General features: G+C 35.9%; 1 protein-coding gene across 1 annotated transcript; it reads left to right on the top strand.

Annotated features, from left to right (window-relative positions):
- The first annotated feature begins 4,273 nt into the window (after positions 1-4,273).
- Positions 4,274-18,364, top strand: LOC121762183 (kinesin-like protein KIN-14B). Its single transcript, XM_042157990.1, has 23 exons — positions 4,274-4,737; positions 6,685-6,808; positions 7,150-7,236; positions 7,341-7,511; positions 7,586-7,692; positions 8,094-8,225; positions 9,165-9,343; positions 10,605-10,766; positions 11,274-11,365; positions 12,295-12,446; positions 12,596-12,769; positions 12,977-13,123; positions 14,053-14,232; positions 14,418-14,489; positions 14,623-14,675; positions 14,825-15,044; positions 15,746-15,937; positions 16,071-16,286; positions 16,517-16,864; positions 17,046-17,144; positions 17,235-17,375; positions 17,459-17,617; positions 17,692-18,364. The coding sequence occupies exons 1-23, from the start codon at positions 4,555-4,557 to the stop codon at positions 18,148-18,150; spliced, it is 3,849 nt and encodes a 1,282-aa protein (XP_042013924.1). The 5' UTR covers positions 4,274-4,554; the 3' UTR covers positions 18,151-18,364.
- The last annotated feature ends 1,625 nt before the right edge of the window (positions 18,365-19,989 follow it).

Below are 19,989 nucleotides of genomic sequence, written 5' to 3'. Positions count from 1 at the left end.
TATGTTTGCAACTCTTGTTCATTCTCCAATAATATTGTTTTCCCTTGCAATCCTCTCCTCAAACTAAGACCACATGTCGACCACAAATGTTACATGTTACCAAGTCACCACAAGTCTTGGTCGAGCTCATACAGAGATGACATTGGAGAACTTGCACCGTCGAACCCCAACAGTGGTGACTTGGTGACTTGTAACATGTGTGGTTGACATGTGGTCTTGGTTTGAGGGGAGGATTGTGGAGGCAAACAATATCCCACATTGGAAAATGAACAAGAGTGGCAAGCATATATATGGGCTACCCCAACTCCATTAGTATGAGGCCTTTTGGCGAGTACTCCAAGAGCAAAACCGTGAGGCTTTGCCCAAAGTAGACATACTATACTAATGTGGAGTTCGGGTGTGCACCACCGAATCCCACGCTTGCGATGTGAAAACTGTACAACATCCCAAAAATCTCACAACCCCCCGCATGTATATTTTAATGAACATGTATAGGAGGCCTAAAACACGTATAAATAAGAACACAAAGGGCGGTACCTTTGATGTTTTTTTTATAGAGTAAAGGCCAAAATTGGTCCTGAACATATAGTCATTTTACGATTTTGGTCCTAAACATTATCTTTTGGATTTTTTGGTCCTGCACATATGGACATTTGATCATTTTGGTCCTCCGTCAATATTTCCGTTAAAAACTAACGGTCAACATTATCTTTTGGATTTTTTGGTCCTGCACATATGGACATTTGATCATTTTGGTCCTGCACATATGGAATTTTGATCATTTTGGTCCTCCGTCAATATTTTCGTTAAAAACTAACGGTCAACGGCCGATTTTTGACTAAAACAATGGGTTGGGTCGGGTCGTGTTTGGGTCGGGTTTGGATTACACGTTAAGAAAAAAATAATATTTTCTTAAAATCTAAGCATAATATTTTCGTTAAAATCTAAGCATAATATTCTTAAAAAATTAATTAATATTTTTTAATTAATAAAATTAAAGTATAGTATTTTTTAATTAATTTTTTCATGAATTTGAAGAAAATATTATGCTTAGATTTTATTAAAAATAATTTTTTAATTATTTAATTTTATTATATAGATTTAATATTAGTATACTTTAATTTTATTGCTTTGATTAAAAAATGATTATTTTAATTTGGTAATTTTTTATTTTATCGTGTAATATCATGTTTAAATCGTATAATAACATCATGTTTTAGTCGTTATAATATTTTTAATCAACAAAAATAACTAAAAATTAAAGTTTTATAATTTTTTAATTAATAAAAAATAATTATTTTTTTTCTTAACGTGTAACCCAAACCCGACCCAAACACGACCCGACCCAACCCATTGTTTTAGTCAAAAATCGGCTGTTGACCGTTAGTTTTTAACGAAAATGTTGACGGAGGACCAAAATGATCAAAATTCCATATGTGCAGGACCAAAATGATCAAATATCCATATGTGCAGGACCAAAAAATCCAAAAGATAATGTTGACCGTTAGTTTTTAACGAAAATGTTGACGGAGGACCAAAATGATCAAATTTCCATATGTGCAGGACCAAAATGATCAAATGTCCATATGTGCAGGACCAAAAAATCTAAAAGATAATGTTTAGGACCAAAATCGTAAAATGGCTATATGTTCAGGACCAATTTTGGCCTTTACTCTTTTTTATATAGTGCAACAATGATTTGGATGAACAAGAAGACTAATCACCCATCTACAACTAATTGGTCCAGCTTAATATAGTTTTCCATCGATCGGCCCAATATGAGAATGGGCCGCTTTGGTAAACACACATTGTAGCCGATTCAAGGCCCGTTTAAATTTAGTTTATGCAATTACAATAAATTTAATGCAAATGTAATAAATTTTCAAAATTAGTAGTAGTATTATATTTAGGCAATCATTCTAAGGAAAAAAGCACTCCTTAAACTTGTAAGTTGTAATTGTTAGTATGATTTAGGATGATTCGGGTTTTGATGTTCACTTGTAACTAAAAATCATATCTATTTTATTCTTTTGTTTGGTTATTTTTTTTAAACCTCGGTCCATGATAACATATCTTGATATGTCTTCTACAATGTCAATGTTACATTAATTTTACAAATTTAACAAATTTCAATTTAACTTCATAATATATTGTATTTCACTCTTTTATTGTCTAACGAATGACGACACCTAAGAGTCAATTTCTAACTAGGATCTAATAACAAATGTACTTGTACATAATCTAATTTTTCAATAGGCTGATATTTTATTACTCCCTCTGTCCCAATTAAGTTGAGTCGTATTCGTCTTTGGGATGTCCCAACTAAGTTGAGTCATTTCTTTTTTTAATAAAAAAACATCTAATCACTCTTACTATATTCCACTATCTATTGTACTCTCTTCTTATCTTTCCTACTTTATTCCTCTGTTTTACTTTTCAACACAATTTTTAAATCTCCGTATCCAAAAGTAATGTCTCAACTTAGTTAGGACGGAGGGAGTATTACACATTTTTTTAATAAAAAACAAAATATTTAATCACTCTTACTATATTCCACTGTCTATTGTACTCTCTTCTTATCTTTCCTACTTTATTCCTATGTTCTACTTTTCAACACAATTTTTTAATCTCTGTATCCAAAAGTAATGTCTCAACTTAGTTGGGACGAAGGGAGTATTGCACAATATGCAGAGATTGATATGCTGTCCTTTTTCAACAAAACTCAATTTGTAATAATATATCTCTGACTCATGTCATTAATACGGACAGTGGCGGATCCAGATCCTAAAAATGGTGAGGCGGAATTTGATATTTAAATATTAAATATTTAATTTAATATTATGTTTAATAATAAAATAAATAATTTTAGATTAATATTTAAGTAGCACTAGCTTCATTAATAAAATATAATCATGCAATAACTTGCAAATATGTATTATTCATTTAAAAATATAAAATTATTGTAAATATTTTATACATTCAAAATCATCGTAAATATTATATACAAAAGTGATACAAGTAGAGTACTAAATATTTAGTTTTCAAAAATATTTAAAATGTTTATTTTTTTACATAGAGAATAATTAAGATGTATGGATCACAAATTATAAGTACTTTAGGACAAACAGATATTAAAACTAGATTAAAAATGATTTTAACTAGAGAATAAATATAACAACATACTGCAAATTAGTAAAAGTATTTAAATGAATTATTTTGATAATAAGAAGAAATATGAATTTATAAAATAAAAAAGTAACAAATGGGAAAAATATATTCTTGTTGAGGGTTGAACCTTAGACCTCTTGGTTAAAAACTAAACAACCAAACCATTGGACTACTCATTTTTTGACATTTATTGAAAACAAATACATTTCTACACTTCACGGAGGGGGCAGATATGCTATTTTCGGCTAGATTCAAGGAAAAGTTTAGGCTCTCCGAACGACCGGGAGGGGGCGACCGCCCCCTCTTGCCCCCTAGATCCGGCAGTGAATACAAAGACTATATTGTATCTCATGATTATCCGTCTCATCTCTCTCTATATAATTAATTTATTTAAACTTCCTTTGCTAGCTATGTTTCACCATGATGAAAAACAGGACACTTTGTGAATGATACGAGTTTTAATGTAGAATTGATAAAATAAGAGAGAAGAGAAAAAAAGTAAGAGAGAAGTAGTGTAGTGGAATGTGATGTCCATATTATTAGTAAGAGAAAAGGGAAAAAAAGTAAGAGAGAAGTAGTGTTAGTGGAATGTGGGGTCCATATATTTAAATGTGTCCTATTTTTCGTAGACAACTGAAATTGACAAATATGCCCTATTTTTCGTAAACAGAGAGAGTATTGTTTATCATGACTCTACTCACCGTTTGGTTTACAAACTAACCACAAGCCTGCGTTATTTCTTCAGCTTGGAGAGGTTTCCATATTTTGTTAGGATAATTGAACTAACCAAGAAGGTGGGTTTCCATATTCCGGAAAGAAAAAGTTATAGAAGTATCTTAGTGGAGAATGAGATCCATCTCGTTAAAGAGAAATAAGTTATAAAAAAATAGAAATAGACTATTTTACTAGACATACTAAAATAAAAAGGGTTTCTATTTTTTTATAGGACGAGATAGTAATAAATTGACAATTTGGTCCTCAAAATCAATTGTACGTCATGAAAAATGTGATGAATTTGACTCGTCAGTACCAATTCCGAGCCATTTGACACAATTTACGTTTTTTTGGCTTTTGCTATATTGTTAGAGGAAGACAAACTGCTATCTAATTTAATTTGAAAAAGAACCGTGCAAGTGCAAGTGCAAGTGCAAGTGCAAGTAGTAAAAAACCTTTTTTTTGTGAATCCAAATGCCCAAATGTGTCCCACCTACAATCCACGGAGTCAGGCGCGATGCTGTCACCACTAAATTATTTGAATTGGATTACGCTAAAATCGAAGCCAAAGTTTGAGAGGCCACAAGTGGAAGTGGAAGTGAAGAAGAAGAAGATAGCTTCGTACTTGTACATGACTTCTTCATTTCGATTTTTGGGAATTTACAGTTGAGGATGAGCAATAATCGGTGGAACTGGGAAGTTGCGGGGTTCGAGCCCAAGAAATCGGTGGAGCAGAGCCAGAGAGATGATTACCGGAGGGTGTCGCGCCGCTACTCGACCTCGATATCGTCGCAATCCGACCTGGCCAACCAAGTCCTCAACTCCAAGCTCCTACGCTTGAACGACAAACTCAAGGTCACTGTCTTGCTGCTCACTCCTTAACTTTTAATCAAATCAACAAAGAGTTACTCCCTCCGTCCCACTCACTGTACTAGAGGATGTAGTAGGTGATCCTTTGGGGTACTAGAGGAGTTTCATTTTGAGCCCTCCTTTTTAAAAATTGATAGTTAAAGTGGAGAAAGAATATTAGAGCACTCGTTTTGAAAAATTGATTCTAATAAATAGTTAAAGTGGAGAAAGAGTATTTGAGCACTCAAAAATTTATATAAATAGTTAAAGTGGAAAAATAGTAAAGTAAGAGATATATATTCGGAAATGCTTTTAAATGAACTCGAAGACTGTGAATCGCCTCTACTACAGTGCGACTGAGGGAGTACTTTTTTTCTTCTTTTTAACACTGTATATTCGGAAATGCTTTTAAATGAACTCGAAGACTATGAAATGACATTGGTTTAAGAAAGTGCTTGAGTTTAGATGCCATAACTTTTACTAATTTTGTCCAGCATATATTTCTAGACACTTGACTTCATCTAGCTAGGTTTGTTGTCATTTGGGGAACTGGCACTGTAGGTGAGTGCTAGGATGCGGAGATAGCTTGGTTATTCTGTAGGAAATAAAGCTTGTGCAATGGTCTATCCTGTCTGGCTAATACTTGCTATAAGGGTTTGTTGATGCATACCCAAACTCAATATTAGTATGATAATTTACCGCTCCGGGCTAGGCCATCACAGTTTCGTTTTTGAGTTATTCTCCAGAAGGCCTCATACTATAGGAGTTGGGGTAGTACTTATATATTGCTTGTAACTTTATTTATTCCCCGTTGTTGAATGGTTTGCATCCCGCACTTGCAAGAAGCATTTCTTGTAGATATTAAGTATTAAGATCAAGGAGTACAAGGTGTAGGGGTATTTTACGGTAGAGAGGTTAGAGAATGAAATGAGATTTGTGGAGAACTTGTGGATTTAATGATTTAATCAGATATTTGATGTTGCGTGCTGCCAAATAATTGAGGTGGCATAAATAATGAGAGCTAAATAATATTGTGGAATCTACTTTTCCGCCATTACAAAAGGAATGTTATTTGTGTTGGAACCTCCTATGTTCTTCTGGGCATTGTATGTTGATCTGCTCCTTCTATTGTGTTATGGAACTTTCTCTTTGCTAATATAATATTCTGAAAGGGAGTTGAGAAATTAATGCCCCTTCCGTCCCGCCATAAGTGAGTTGTTTTTTAAGACACGGGATTTAAATTGAGAGAGAATAAAATAGGAAAAATAATAAAGTAGAGGTGTGAAGAGAGAACAAAATAAGAGAGTAACCGTGTTATATTTTTCCAAAAAAAGGAATGACCCATTTTAAGTGAGATGTCCCAAAAAGGAATACAAGTCGCTTATGGTGGGACGGAGGGAGTAAGAAATAGAGAACTCTGGTAAAAGGTTGGCTACTGTAGGAAGGATCCTTTTTCCGAATTATGATAGTTACACTTCTAGAATGGTCATGTTGAAGATTCTGAATCTTTATGTCTGTTAGTTATATTCTTATTGATGTCCAGAACACTGTCTTGTATACGGACGATTATCTCAAAATGATATATATCAGTACTGGTAACAAATTTTAAGAACTAAAGAGGCTTGGGAAGGCTGCTTTTAGCTAGAAGAACAGTCTCTTTCCTTGATTATCTGATTAGTAAATAGTAATAGGTGTTTACTGCAGCTAAGTAGTTCATGTATATTTCTTGCTTCTGGTGAGCAATATTCTTTCATGGCCAGTTTTGGAGCTCAGTCTAGAGCTTTATTTAATGTTTAAGGGTTTCACATACTCTTAAGTACTATTAGCATGGTTTTCGTAATCTGTGTTGGGTGTTCAACATGTTTGTTTTACTTTTACTGTCTTCACCTATTGATCGGAACAAGTTTGCTCCTACTCCGCATTGAAATTGTCAACTTTACTTTGTTTGAGCAGCTTGTCAGAGATGATCACTTGCAGTTAAGACAAGAAGCGATCGATCTTCAAGAATATTCCAGTGCAAAACTTGATCGAGTAACACGTTACTTAGGTGTACTCGCTGATAAGACTCGTAAATTAGGTAATGTGTGCCCTTTGTGTCAACATTTTATGATGGTTTGAGCTAGACTACAATTTGGCTCTGAGTCGTCAACTTTGGTCAAACTATTATATTGAACAATTGCAATATTTCCCAATGTTTTGGGTTGCACCATTCCCACCATAATGCCGACATCCTCTCTAATGCTAGTTAGTGTCTTTTTCTGCTGTAACTTTAGACCCTACTACTTCTTAGGGACCTCTCCTGCTGCAAATTGGGCTTAATTTTAGTTCATGAGGTTTAGAGATATTAACCTATTTATATCTTTTTCTGTATATGAATCAATATATTTGGCTAACCGGAAATAAACCACCTACTTCCAGATCAGGCTGCCCTTGAAACAGAAGCTAGAATCTTTCCACTGCTATGTGAGAAGAAAAAGTTATTTAATGACTTATTAACGGCCAAAGGTACTTATTTATGCTTAAAGATCTCTGGAATTCTCATGTAATCCAAAAAAGCTATATGCACGATAATCACACCAATCTGAACCTGCTGAACAAACATATTGCAGGAAATGTGAAGGTGTTTTGCCGTGTAAGGCCTCTGTTTGAAGATGAAGGCCCAGATATTGTAGAATTTCCTGATGATAATACCCTACGAATAAACACCAATGATGACAGTCTCTCCAATTCAAAGAAGGATTTTGAGTTTGACCGGGTGTATGGGCCACAAGTTGGACAAGGTCGAATCCTGTTTCACTTCCTTTGCTTCAGCTGTTTAAAGAACTCTACTAACTTATGAGCTTTGTTTATGCAGCCGATCTCTTTGCTGATATTCAGCCATTTGTTCAGTCAGCTTTACATGGATTTAATGTTTGTCTATTTGCATATGGACAGACCTCGTCAGGAAAGACGCATACTATGGTACTCCTCTTTCACATCCTGCAGTACTGTACACATGCTATATTTGTTCACTATTGTTCATTGACTGCAATGTATCTTATACATTTCTTTATTTCTCTGATACATATGTTTCTTTGACATATTGTATATTTATATAGTACATGGGGCATGTAATCATTGATATATAATTTTCTTTTTGTTCATTCAACTCTAGTGAACTGTATTAAAAGATGTAGAATGTGGGCTCTTTTGTGTCAAAAACTCACTAATATTCACGGGGACAGCTATTTTCTATTGTTGGCCTCTACGGTAGAATTGGTTGGGGTCATAACTCATGAGTAAGGTGTATCCATATTATAAATGATTGTGTTCATAACATGTGTTTTACTCCGTTTTCTGATATTCTTCTCATCTCCTTCCAGGAAGGATCTAATCACGATCGTGGTCTGTATGCTCGATCTTTTGAGGAGCTCTTTGATTTATCCAACTCAGATGCAACTTCAACTTCTTGTTATAGTTTCTCAGTTTCAGTTTTTGAGCTTTATAATGAACAGGTTCCTCTCCATCCACATCGTTAACATAGCTACCGTTCAACTTCTTTTATGATGGGTTATTAAGTTATTTGCATGCACCTCCCATTGCCATGGATATTTGGCATGTACATATCTTGTTCTGAAATTTTGGCAATACCTATTAGAAATTAAGTATAAGTGCTGGAAAAAGAGACGAAAAGAAAGTTTGACTTAAAATTAATTTTACTGCAGACCCAACGAAAATATTTTATAGACTTAAAGAGGAAAGTGAAGACCAAAACAATAATTCAATGACCTTTACATTGAACTGATAGTTAATCTTTTTTACAATCATTGATTTCCATGTGTTTGAATTCTTTGAGATAAACAGTACTCCCTGTGTCCTGCTCTGAGTGGCCTATATACCTCATCGGACTGTCTTAACTATAATTGGCCTAGTACAGAAAAGGAAACTTTTACATACAAAAATTTAGTCAACTTTGGTGGATCCTACCTCTTTACTACAAAACTTTCTCAATCTATGTTCTGAAATCAAGTAGGCCACTAATAGCAGGACATAAGGAGGCTTAAGTAAGGGCAAATAAGATGATCTGTTACCCTCTCTGGTTGCTGAAGAGAATCTCCACTTCAATACAAGAAGAAAATATAAGGATTGGAAGAACATAATTATTTAAGTGCGTGAGTTTCAAAGATTATTTATTTGGAGTAAATGACTCATTTTACTGGTATCTGAACTATTGATTTATTGGACTAATAAGTACATTATATTATCTCTAATTCATATGGATAGTAATACAGTTAAATGTTGCAAGCCATGTACAGTATAGAAATTAGTTGCATGCTTCTTTTGCATTTTAGAATATTCTATCAGACTCTTCCTGAAATTAATTTTCCACTTTATGAAATCGAGCAACATTAGCATCTGATGCTGATGTTGCACCTCACTTTTGCTTTTTGTAGATAACAGATTTGCTTCTGGAATGTGGAAGTACTCAACCAAAGGTCTATGTTGGGTCACTGGATTATGTTTTAGAACTTGTCCAGGAAAAAGTTGAGAATCCTTTAGAGTTCAACAGGATTCTCAAAACAGCTTTTCAGAACCGAGGAACTGACACCTTGAAGTTTAAAGTTTCTCATCTGTATGGTTCATCAATTTAATTGCCTTTCTTTATGCTTCTTTTACTTATTTGTATTTTATTAATCTGTTGCATACTTGTGTTTTTATTCTTCTTTTACTTATTACTGTATTCTCTGGCTTGTATTATTATTTTACACTGTTTTTATCAGCCCTTTGTCCTTTTCTTTTGGAACAAATACATGTTTGATGCCAATGATAAACTGAGACAAATACATGTATGTGATAGATGGCAGTTTTCTTGAGTAGCTCTCTACGTCAAAAGTTATCTATAGCACCCTTAAGCTGTGTGGATAATGATATGTTTACATGAAGAAGTAGTGGGCATATAATATAAACGTTTATAGTTTTGAAATGTTCCCATTGATGTGTTTCCACAATACTGCTTAGTAAAATGTTGTGATATAGTATGTAACTAGTGGGTCCAAGTGAAATGATTCTTAAAGTCGTATTATATTTGCTAGTTGGACGAAGTATGCACAACAGTGATGGAGTTTGTTTCTGATTTTTATTGGGGTATTAAAATTGAGGAGGATAGGTCTTTTGTAGGTTGTGGTTCTGCTGATATTACAGTCCTTAGTGGTCTGTGAAATGCAAAAGTTTGGATGGCTTGTTGCAAAAACTATTATTATAGTTGGATGAAGCTTGTACAATAGTGATGGAGTTTCTTTTCTGATATTTATTTGGATGAAGTTTGCTGTCTTGATGCAAAAACTATTAAAATTGACGAGGAGAGGATCTTTTGTAGGTTATGGTGCTCCCGAAAATATTTTCCTTTGGGGTCTATGAACTGCAAAAGTTTGGTTGCTTTGATGCTAAAAATAAGAGTGACATGCTCTAGGCTATTACGTTCAATTAGGGAGCTAGAAGATTGGGTTTTTCAGTGGTGTTCCTATTTTATAATCAGCTTAGTAGAAAAAATAACATATCCGGGATTTTACATGGTTGAAAGTAAATGGTTTATACCACTATTGACCTCCACAGTCGAAATGCGAAATGTGAAATGCTCCATATCAAATTCAAACTACAAAGAACACTTTTTCTACTTTTTCTGCATTTCATGTCACATTACTATTTTTTGGAATGGGAGGTGACATGTTTGCAATTAATATTGCATTTCAATTTCATGTAAAACTAAGAAATTAATTGTGTCATGTATTCTTCTTTGCATGTTGTATTCCACTTTCTATTTGGAAGAAATTAAAACCTTACTTCCTATATTCTTCTCATTCCTTTTTTTTTCTCTTTTGTTTGTATTTTTGTAGGATTGTGTTTATACACATATACCATAAAAACTTGATCACAGGTGAAAACACATACAGCAAGCTTTCCCTAGTTGATTTGGCTGGAAGTGAAAGTACAAGAGTAGAGGATGAAACTGGTGAACGTGCAACGGAATTGTTGCATGTCTTAAAATCCCTCTCAACGTAAGTTTTACATAATTTTGTTGTCCCATTGACACTGTAATTCCTTATCTTCAATTTGGACATCTTCTGTGTGTCTGAAGTTGATGATACAAGACAATTGTTGTAACTCTGGTTGCTTTTCATTAATCTTAATTGCATTTCTGATCCATTTTGACATGTAATTGTCTTGTATCTACATGCCATATTGATTTCCTATGCATGATGCTTTGTTTAGTTTTATTTAATCACTAACTTGATGTTAAGAGTTTTCTTTGTTTGTATGTGTGTGTATGAAGTATGAACTATTGCACCATCTAGGAAAATACTATCTATCCTGTTGACGTGTACATAGTTTACCTTTTAACTTATTGCTCTATGCCGACGCTAAGGTATTTATTGTTGTTAACTTGTGCAATATCCGTTGCCATGAGATTGCTAATCTTTGGTTTATTCTATTCATGCTGTTGGGTTTCTTTGTGCTATTGTCTCCTTGTTCTCTTATGTAGAATTACAACATTCTCTCTGCAGATTGGGTGATGTTTTGGTATCCTTAACTTCAAAGAAGGATGATATTCCATATGAGAACTCAATGCTAACAAAAGTTCTTGCAGATTCACTAGGTAATAGGTGCCATGCTCTGGTTTTTAATTCTTTTATATATTTCCCTTCTCTGTCACCATTGCATGGCCAATCATTATATATGTGTTTTTCGAAGTAACTATCTACTGCATTTGATTGTGAATCCATGGCTATTTTTTACAGAGTGTGTAGGACTGATATCTTTGCTACTGTCCATTTGTATATTAATTCAGAGAAGGTATTGATTTCCCACTAGTAGGATGTGCAACAAAATATGTTCAGAGAGTTGGACAAGTTTCTGATAATTTTCTTTTGGGGACAAAGAGCCCTTGAACTAGGGAAAGCCTTGTGTGAATACACACGCTGTTTTCAATGTCGTATCGGAGATTCGGAGTTATAAGAGTGTTCTATGTCTTATGATTCAAAGTGAATATTTTAGTTTTAACTACTCCCTCCGTCCCATGTTAGTTGCACTTTTCATTTTCGGACCTTTCCAAACTATTTGCACTATTTTTATTTTAAGTAATAATTAGGGAATTTAATTAAGATATTAGAGTTAGTTAAGTGTTCCTTTATAAAGTATTCTCTTATTATACTTGAAATGCTAATTTTATTACACTAAGTACTTATGCTTAAATTTATGCGTGCAAGTAGCATGGGACGGATGGAGTACAATTTAAATCTTTATGTGCTACTAGAAGGCGCTCTCAACTCTCAAGTGGCACCAACCCAATGCTTCTTACTGTTATGTATATGCTACATATATATGCTAGAGCTCTTTTGACCCAGCTGCATGAATACTTTACTATGGTCATTGGTCAAGGCATGCATGTTGACTACCCTTTATGTCCCTTGCATCCATCATCTTCCTCATGCCATTGGAAATGGCTGTTAACTTGTTTTTTATTCTAAAATTTTTGCATTTTCTCAATGTCTTAGACTTGACTGTGTAGCATTGTTTGGTATGCAGGTGGAAGCTCAATAACATTGATGATTGTTAACATCTGCCCTAATGTGCCCAGCATGTCTGAGACACTATCTTCGCTTAATTTTTATTCTAGGGCCCGAAATGCTATGTTAAACGTTGGTAATCGAGATACAATTAAGAAATGGAAAGATATTGTAAGTCTGCTCAATTACTTTTTTTCTGTTGGGCTCATTTGTGTAATAATTACTGACAAACTCATGATGAATGTGTTTTTGCAAAAGAATGGCAAGATAAAAGTATATGTGAAAATTATCTTCTAATTCTTCTGCAAAATTTCTTGCAGGCTAATGATGCACGTAATGAATTGCTTGAAAAGGAAAAGGAAGTCAGTGAATTGAAGCTGGAAAGCATGGGGCTAAAACAGGATTTAAAGCTCGCAAATGACCAGTGTGTTCTACTCTTCAATGAAGTTCAGAAAGCTTGGAAAGTTTCTTTCACGCTGCAGTCAGATTTGAAGGTTTGTAGCACCATGCGTTTCAGCTATTGAGTGCTTGTAAAATGCTGGATTATTCTGTCAAACTCTTTTTTAGCTATTGAGTACTTTTAATTTGTGATATTTTTTGGGCCCATGTGATGTTCCGATTATGCTTCTTGAACTGATTAATTTGTACTTTTTAGGTTTATCTATCTGACAATCTGGAATTTTTTGACCTCGTCATTGCAGACAGAGAATATTATGCTTGCGGATAAGTTTAAGGTAGAAAAGGATCAGAACCTGCAACTAAGGAACCAAGTAACTCAGTTTTTACAAGTGGAGCAAGAACAGAAATTGCAGATAGAAGAAAAGGACTCAGCAATTCAAATGTTGCAGGTTGGCTCAGACATTCTGTATTAGGTTCCTTTCATCTTAATGGTAGATTTTCTGTTATCATTGACCTAGATCCTGCACTACTCCTGTAATGATTGATATCACGCCTCTCATAAAGATGATGAAATGCAGCATGCTTCTTATATGTTAAAGTTAAAACTGAACAATGGAGCCATGAGTTTGTTCCCTGTCTTCCAGGTATACAGACAAGTTGTGATGGTGGTACTTCGAATTGGGTTCAGGGTCATAGAAAATTTTGGTTAGATTTTTTTAGCAGTTCCAGATGTCAATAAGTACCATCTTCTTTGTTAAACTTTATCTTGTCTAGCTTGTGGTGAGGGTTTATATTTTTTCTTTCTAGGTTGGGGGTTTGGGGATGTACTGACCAGTTAAATTAATAAATTTGTTGATGAAGAAATATACTTAATAATGAAAGTGGTTAATGAGATCAACATAACTGGATAGGGTGGCTTTGTTCTTGGTGGTCACTCTTTGATGACTCTGCATCATGTTTCTGGTTATCTGACAAAAGGTAACAGCTTTCTGGCATAACTGGAGAAAAAACATTCGCATACAAAAATTGTACTACATAACTACATATTGAATGTTTATAGTGCTTGGTGGCCCTTGAACGAGAACTTACCATCCTTCCTAATAAAGTTTAGAAAACATGATTTGTTTAATGTTCAAGTGAACTGGTAAATAGTGATGCAGGTATAATTTAGAGATGGTTGCATTATGTGCCAAATATTCCGAATATATGTTCATGTTAAGAAACTGCATATGTTCTGTGGTTTATTAACTTATTTTGATGTCATTTCCGGAATTATGAACCAATGAGTCAGATGCTGCTATATTGCTGAATTTCACAGTATATCCTCGTGAATACGACTAAATCTTTAATTCTCATCATGTTTGTTGCCTCTGTGTAGGCCAAACTGAAGAGTGTTGAGTCACAATTGAACGAGGCTCATGAGACTAGGACAACAAATGGCTCTATATCGCAAGCTGAAGAGAATTCAAGCAGCAAAGCCACAGGGGACGACATGGATTCTGCTGCTGTTACTAAGAGACTTGAAGATGAACTGAAGAAACGAGATGCACTCATTGAGGTACTTGACTGTGCTAACTGTCCACAAAATGATTTAATCTGACACATTTGCTCCTTCCTTTTCGCCTATCTTTCTTTTCTCGTCAGCAAATTTTGTTAAAACTACATAGAGGCATTGTATCTTTGCTGGTATCATTCTTAAATGCTAGGTAGTAAGTTGGCCTCTTTGGTGTCATTATTTGGCAGAGGTTGCATGAAGAGAATGAGAAGTTGTTTGAGAGACTAACAGAAAAAGCTTCTTCAGCTGGACCTCCACAGGTTTTAATCTATATCACTTTTTTCAGAGCTGTTAATTTTTCCACAGGCTGTGTCACTGTCGTATAATCTTATTCTAGTCATTATTTGATATTTGTGGACATACTCATTACTTGCTTGATCTCTATTCTCTCAGGTATCAAGCCCATCTTCCAAGGCACCACTTAGTCAGTCTCGTGACTTGCAAAGGTGTTTTTCCAGTTTGCTTTGGGAACTGTTTCAACTTGGTTATCTTTTGTTAATGTCTTCTCTGATGAACATGATTTCCTCTGTCCATACTCTTCTATTAAGTTTCACGATTGATATGTCTGACTCCTCTAGTTGAATGTCTTTGACAGGAACAAAAACGCCAATGCCAAAGGACACGCTGGTGATGGCGTTTCACCTTTGGCTTCTGAAAAGACTGAGAGAGCTATTACATTGGTTAAGACTGGTACTGACATTGTCAAAACTACACCAGCTGGCGAATATCTTACTTCTGCTCTGAATGATTTTGATCCTGAGCAATATGACAGCCTCGCTGCAATCTCAGATGGGGCTAACAAGCTCTTGATGCTGGTAGGTACCAATATTCATATTTTCATGCATTCAACTGTACCTGTCAAAGTTAAAATGTGACAGCTGCTTGCTTGCTTCTATATGTCATTAGTTTATGAATTTGGAAATTCTATGTTTTTATGGGGATTGAATTGCCTTGGTGCATCCCTTGGGTACCTTGCTTCCATTTACCGCTGCTCTCTTCAGCATTTTGTCTTATGCAGTTGTGGGCCTTCGACCTCTTCTTATAAACACGGTTTGCAACATATACTTGCTGTATCATGATGATGAGAAACCTAAACTTCATTGTAAGGAAGAATGACATGATTACATCTGCTAGTCAAGTTCAACCTACAAAATAAGTAGTCTCCGGAAACCTTCTTGCATCAGAGAAGATTAGAGAAAATTAGCTTGGTTCCAGAGCATGCATTAATGACAACTCTCTGTATTCATCCTCACACAATCTATCGATGAAACACCTATTTTTCACTGTCAAGCTTCCTAAAGCTACATAGCTGCATATATTCCTTTATTTAATATAGTTCTAGTTCTGAAATATTTGCTGAGATTTATTATTTCCTTTAGTGGTTTGCGTCCTTCTGGTGGTATTGTACATGGTTATATGTCTCAGCTAAGAAAAGCCCGATTATTAAAAAAATGAATTGGCATCATCTTTCATGAAATTTAATTTCCTGATAACTGCTTAGTTCGCTATGTGTTAGGTACTGGCTGCAGTCATTAAGGCAGGTGCTTCTAGAGAGCATGAAATCCTTGCTGAAATAAGAGATGCTGTTTTTGCTTTTATTCGTAAAATGGAGCCCAGAAGAGTGATGGATACCATGCTCGTCTCCCGTGTTAGGATTCTCTACATACGGTCCCTGCTTGCTCGGTCACCAGAGCTACAATCAATTAAGGTGCCCTCCCCGTCATGTGTTGATCTACTAGTGAATAGACAAAAATTTCTACTAGACTGAAACAATAGGTCTCATGCTACCCAAACAAAATAAAAGGAAAATTTAAAAGTGAAAATGTCTTCTTTGTTGTAAGGTTCCTCCAGTTGAGCGCTTTCTTGAGAAGCCTAGCAATGGACGTAGCAGAAGCTCTAGCCGTAGTAGCAGCCCTGGAAGATCTCCGGTGGGTTATGATTCCAGCTCAAGGAATATGTTGGTTGAGGACCAAATTCTAGGGTTTAAAGTAAATATAAAACCAGAAAAGAAGTCAAAGTTGTCATCAGTAGTTCTTAAGATACGTGGAATTGATCAGGTAACTTAGTCGTGTTTTCCTTCTTGATTCCAACTGTACTCATCACCTGATTTATTGTCTTTTGCTTTCTATCGTGTCTTGTGTTATACTTCTGTTGGTTAACCTGTATCTAATTTTTTTATTTCATGTGTATGAACAGTATCTCAGTTCTTCTGCCGATTTTTCACATTAACTGAGTGAAATCTATGATGCTGACTAGTATATTTGACACATCTGATTTACAAATACAGGAGGCATGGAGGCAGCATATAACAGGTGGAAAGCTCAGGGAAATAACTGAAGAGGCAAAAAATTACTCAACTGGAAACAAGGCTCTTGCAGCTCTTTTTGTTCATACCCCTGCGGGTGAGCTCCAGCGCCAAATCAGAAATTGGCTCGCAGAGAACTTTGATTTCCTTTCTGTTGCCGATGACACAGTAGCTGGAGCAACTGGTCAACTGGAACTTCTCTCTACAGCAATAATGGATGGCTGGATGGCTGGACTTGGTGCTGCCCAGCCTCCGACTACCGATGCCCTTGGCCAGCTGTTATCTGAATATGCCAGACGTCTTTATACTTCACAACTGCAACATTTGAAGGTATATTCCTACACTCTTATTTAGATTTGCATCTTTTCCCAGCTATGAACAGAGCATCAATATCTAGTTCTTTTGCTGTATCCCTTTTTTAAATTGTCGATCAATAGACTCTTTATTGTTACTGCATTGTATTTTTGTTATATTTCGCATACTGATATCTACGGTTACATCGGCACATCAGGACATTGCTGGTACTTTGGCAACTGAAGCAGCGGAGGACTCTGCTCAAGTAGCTAAGCTACGTTCAGCTCTCGAATCTGTTGATCACAAGAGAAGAAAGGTCTGTTTTATGTTGTGACGACTCTCTTTCTCTTGGTTGCCTTTACTTCTCAAATGCTGAAATTCCATTACAACTGTTTCCTCAAATCAGATTTTGCAACAAATGAAAAATGATGTGGAGATGTTAAATTTGGAAAGTGGGGCTGCACCTATTCGGAATCCATCCACTGCTGCTGAGGATGCAAGACTTGCGTCGTTAATCTCCCTTGATGGCATACTGAAGCAAGTCAAGGTTTTCATCTTTCTCCAATTTCTCTTGAATGATATCTTCAGTTTTAAAAACCTTGGAAATTTGAAAATATTCTGCATTAACAGGATTTAATGAGGCAAGCTTCTGTCAATGCGCTGAGCAAGAGCAAGAAGCGATCAATGCTCGTCTCTCTAGACGGACTTTCTGAACAGATGCCGTCTTTACTTGACATTGACCATCCGTGCGCTCAAAGGCATATATCAGAAGCTCGGGATGCTGTAGAGGTATGCAAGCCGGTGAATTTCTATATGCCTTGTGTCCTTTCTTTAAACTTGTATTCTGCTGTGATCCGATGCAGTCAACCGCAGAAGAGGAAGATAAGCTTCTGGAAACACCACCACCCGGTACCAAATTCTCTACTAACACGATACATGGTTCTGAAACCGACGTGGCACAGTGGAATGTGTTGCAGTTCAACACGGGCGCCACGGCCCCCTTCATAATCAAATGTGGAGCCAACTCGAAGTCGGAGTTGGTCGTGAAGGCGGATGCACAGGTGCAGGAACCCAAGGGCGGGGAGATTGTGCGAGTGGTTCCAAGACCTACTGTTCTCGAACATATGAGCCTGGAGGAGATGAAAGAGGTGTTTGCGGAGCTGCCGGAGGCTCTGAGCCTGCTCGCTCTCGCTAGAACAGCAGATGGAACCCGAGCTCGATATTCGAGACTGTACCGAACTCTGGCCATGAAGGTTCCTGCACTAAGGGACCTAGTTGGTGAGCTTGAGAAGGGGGGTGTGCTCAAGGACATCAAAGCATGATATATGTCTGTTTGTTGCATTACCTATCATACACGGAGGGCCCGGCCCGGCCCAGCCCGACCTCTAGCTCTGTTCGGAATTTGTTAAGTAAACATGGAATGTGTTGGCATAACAGGAAACAGCAGGTCCTTTAGTATAATTTTGTGCTTTTGTTTGGTTATAGCAACCCTTGCTGTTATCACCATGTTTATTACCTATATATTTTTTTCTCATATTTTAATTTTTCAACTCAAACAATGGAATAGTGTAAATTAATGTAAGAAGCTTGGAATGGGGCACGGGCACACGGCGTCCTATTATAGGAGTTGTGACATAGAATAACATAGAAATGAAGATGCAGCGGGAGGTATCTGTTGTGGATGCTCTAAAATGAAAATATCGATTTAACTTTTAGGCTTTGTTTGATAGCTATGTTTCACTATGATAAATTGTAGGGGTGTCAAAATGGATATCGGGAATTGGATACCCGATATCCGAACTTGAAATATCGGGTAATTAGATACCCAATACTCAATTTTTCGGGTTTTAGGATCGGGTTCGAGTATAGGATTTCTGGATGATTGGGTATCGGATAACTCGATATCCGATCGGGTATATCCAAATTACCTGATTTTTTTACTTTCTTTTAAATTTAATAAATTATGTTTATTATTTAAAAAATCAAATGTACTCCTGAAATCCTTCACTTTCAAGTCTTATTTAGGATTAATGTATGAATGGTGATGTTTATTATGGATGAATGATGGATGTTATAACTTATGAATTTTTTATTTCTAATAATTTGTAGAAGTTTTTTTCATCTTAAACTTGAACCACTTCAAGTTTGTATCAAATTCAAACTATAAGTTTGTATTTCTAAAATTTTGTAGTTAATTTTCTTAAAAAACTAATAAAAAAATATATAAAAAATCCACAATCGGGACTGGACACCCAATTTTTCGGGATTGGGTACCTAACAACTCCAAAAAATGGCCCATCAGTGGAGTGTATGTAGAAATAAGAGTGATCTGATGCTGATTGAGATAGCCCAAAACCAGATAAAACTTGTGAGAAAATTTCAGATACCATTGCCTTGAAGCTTGCTTGAGGCCATATAGTGATTTCTTCAGCCTGCAAACCAATTTACCAGATTCTGGGGGAACAATTGGAACAACTAAACCAGGTGGCAGTGTCATGTATATTTCTTTATCAAGCTCACCATACAAGAACACATTGTTAATATCAAGATGTGCTAGCTTCCATCCATGTATAGCAGCTAGAGCCAGAACCATCTTGACAGTATTGAGCTTAGCAACAGGAGAGAAGGTATCATGAAAATCCACTCCAGCTTGTTGTGTGAACCCTTTAGCAACTAAACGAGCTTTATACCTCTCAACTATAACATCGGCTTTAAATTTGATCTTGTATACTGAAGGGTGGTGAGTCTAGTGAGTTATGCGCTTGCAAAATTCGATCTAAGCAATTGCTAGGTCGAGACACCACGAATTTCTAGGTCGAGACACCACGCTTCTCCGAATTAACTGAATCACAGGGTCCAGTAACTCGAGGGATCGAATGGCGCTCCGGTCGTTGGGCACTCACGACTCTCCTTCAACAATTAAATTTCCTCAACCCGAATACTATGGATTAGTATAGGGAAGTGGAGTCGATCCCATAGAGATGGATTCGTAGGCTAGTATTGAGAGAATTTGGACAAAATGGCTGCTGCCACGCAAAAGGGGTTGAGATTTTAACTACTACTAGACCTAGGCACAAAACGTAAATACTAGACCGAAGAACAAAGAACTCTTAAACCAAGTAACAGGCAGAAAAGTTTAAACAATTCCTAGACCGAGTACA

This window comes from Salvia splendens, chromosome 13, assembly GCF_004379255.2.
Source record: "Salvia splendens isolate huo1 chromosome 13, SspV2, whole genome shotgun sequence".
NCBI lineage: Eukaryota > Viridiplantae > Streptophyta > Magnoliopsida > Lamiales > Lamiaceae > Salvia > Salvia splendens.
This window is presented reverse-complemented; position numbering and strand designations above follow the sequence as displayed.

Bases quoted from the DNA above. Each gene is read 5' to 3' on its own strand.
- LOC121762183 (XM_042157990.1), top strand. From the start codon at position 4,555: ATGAGCAATAATCGGTGGAACTGGGAAGTTGCGGGGTTCGAGCCCAAG. The intron at 11,366-12,294 runs GTAATAGGTGCC...TTTGGTATGCAG, and splicing joins AGTTCTTGCAGATTCACTAG to GTGGAAGCTCAATAACATTG. The intron at 17,376-17,458 runs GTTTTCATCTTT...CTGCATTAACAG, and splicing joins GCATACTGAAGCAAGTCAAG to GATTTAATGAGGCAAGCTTC.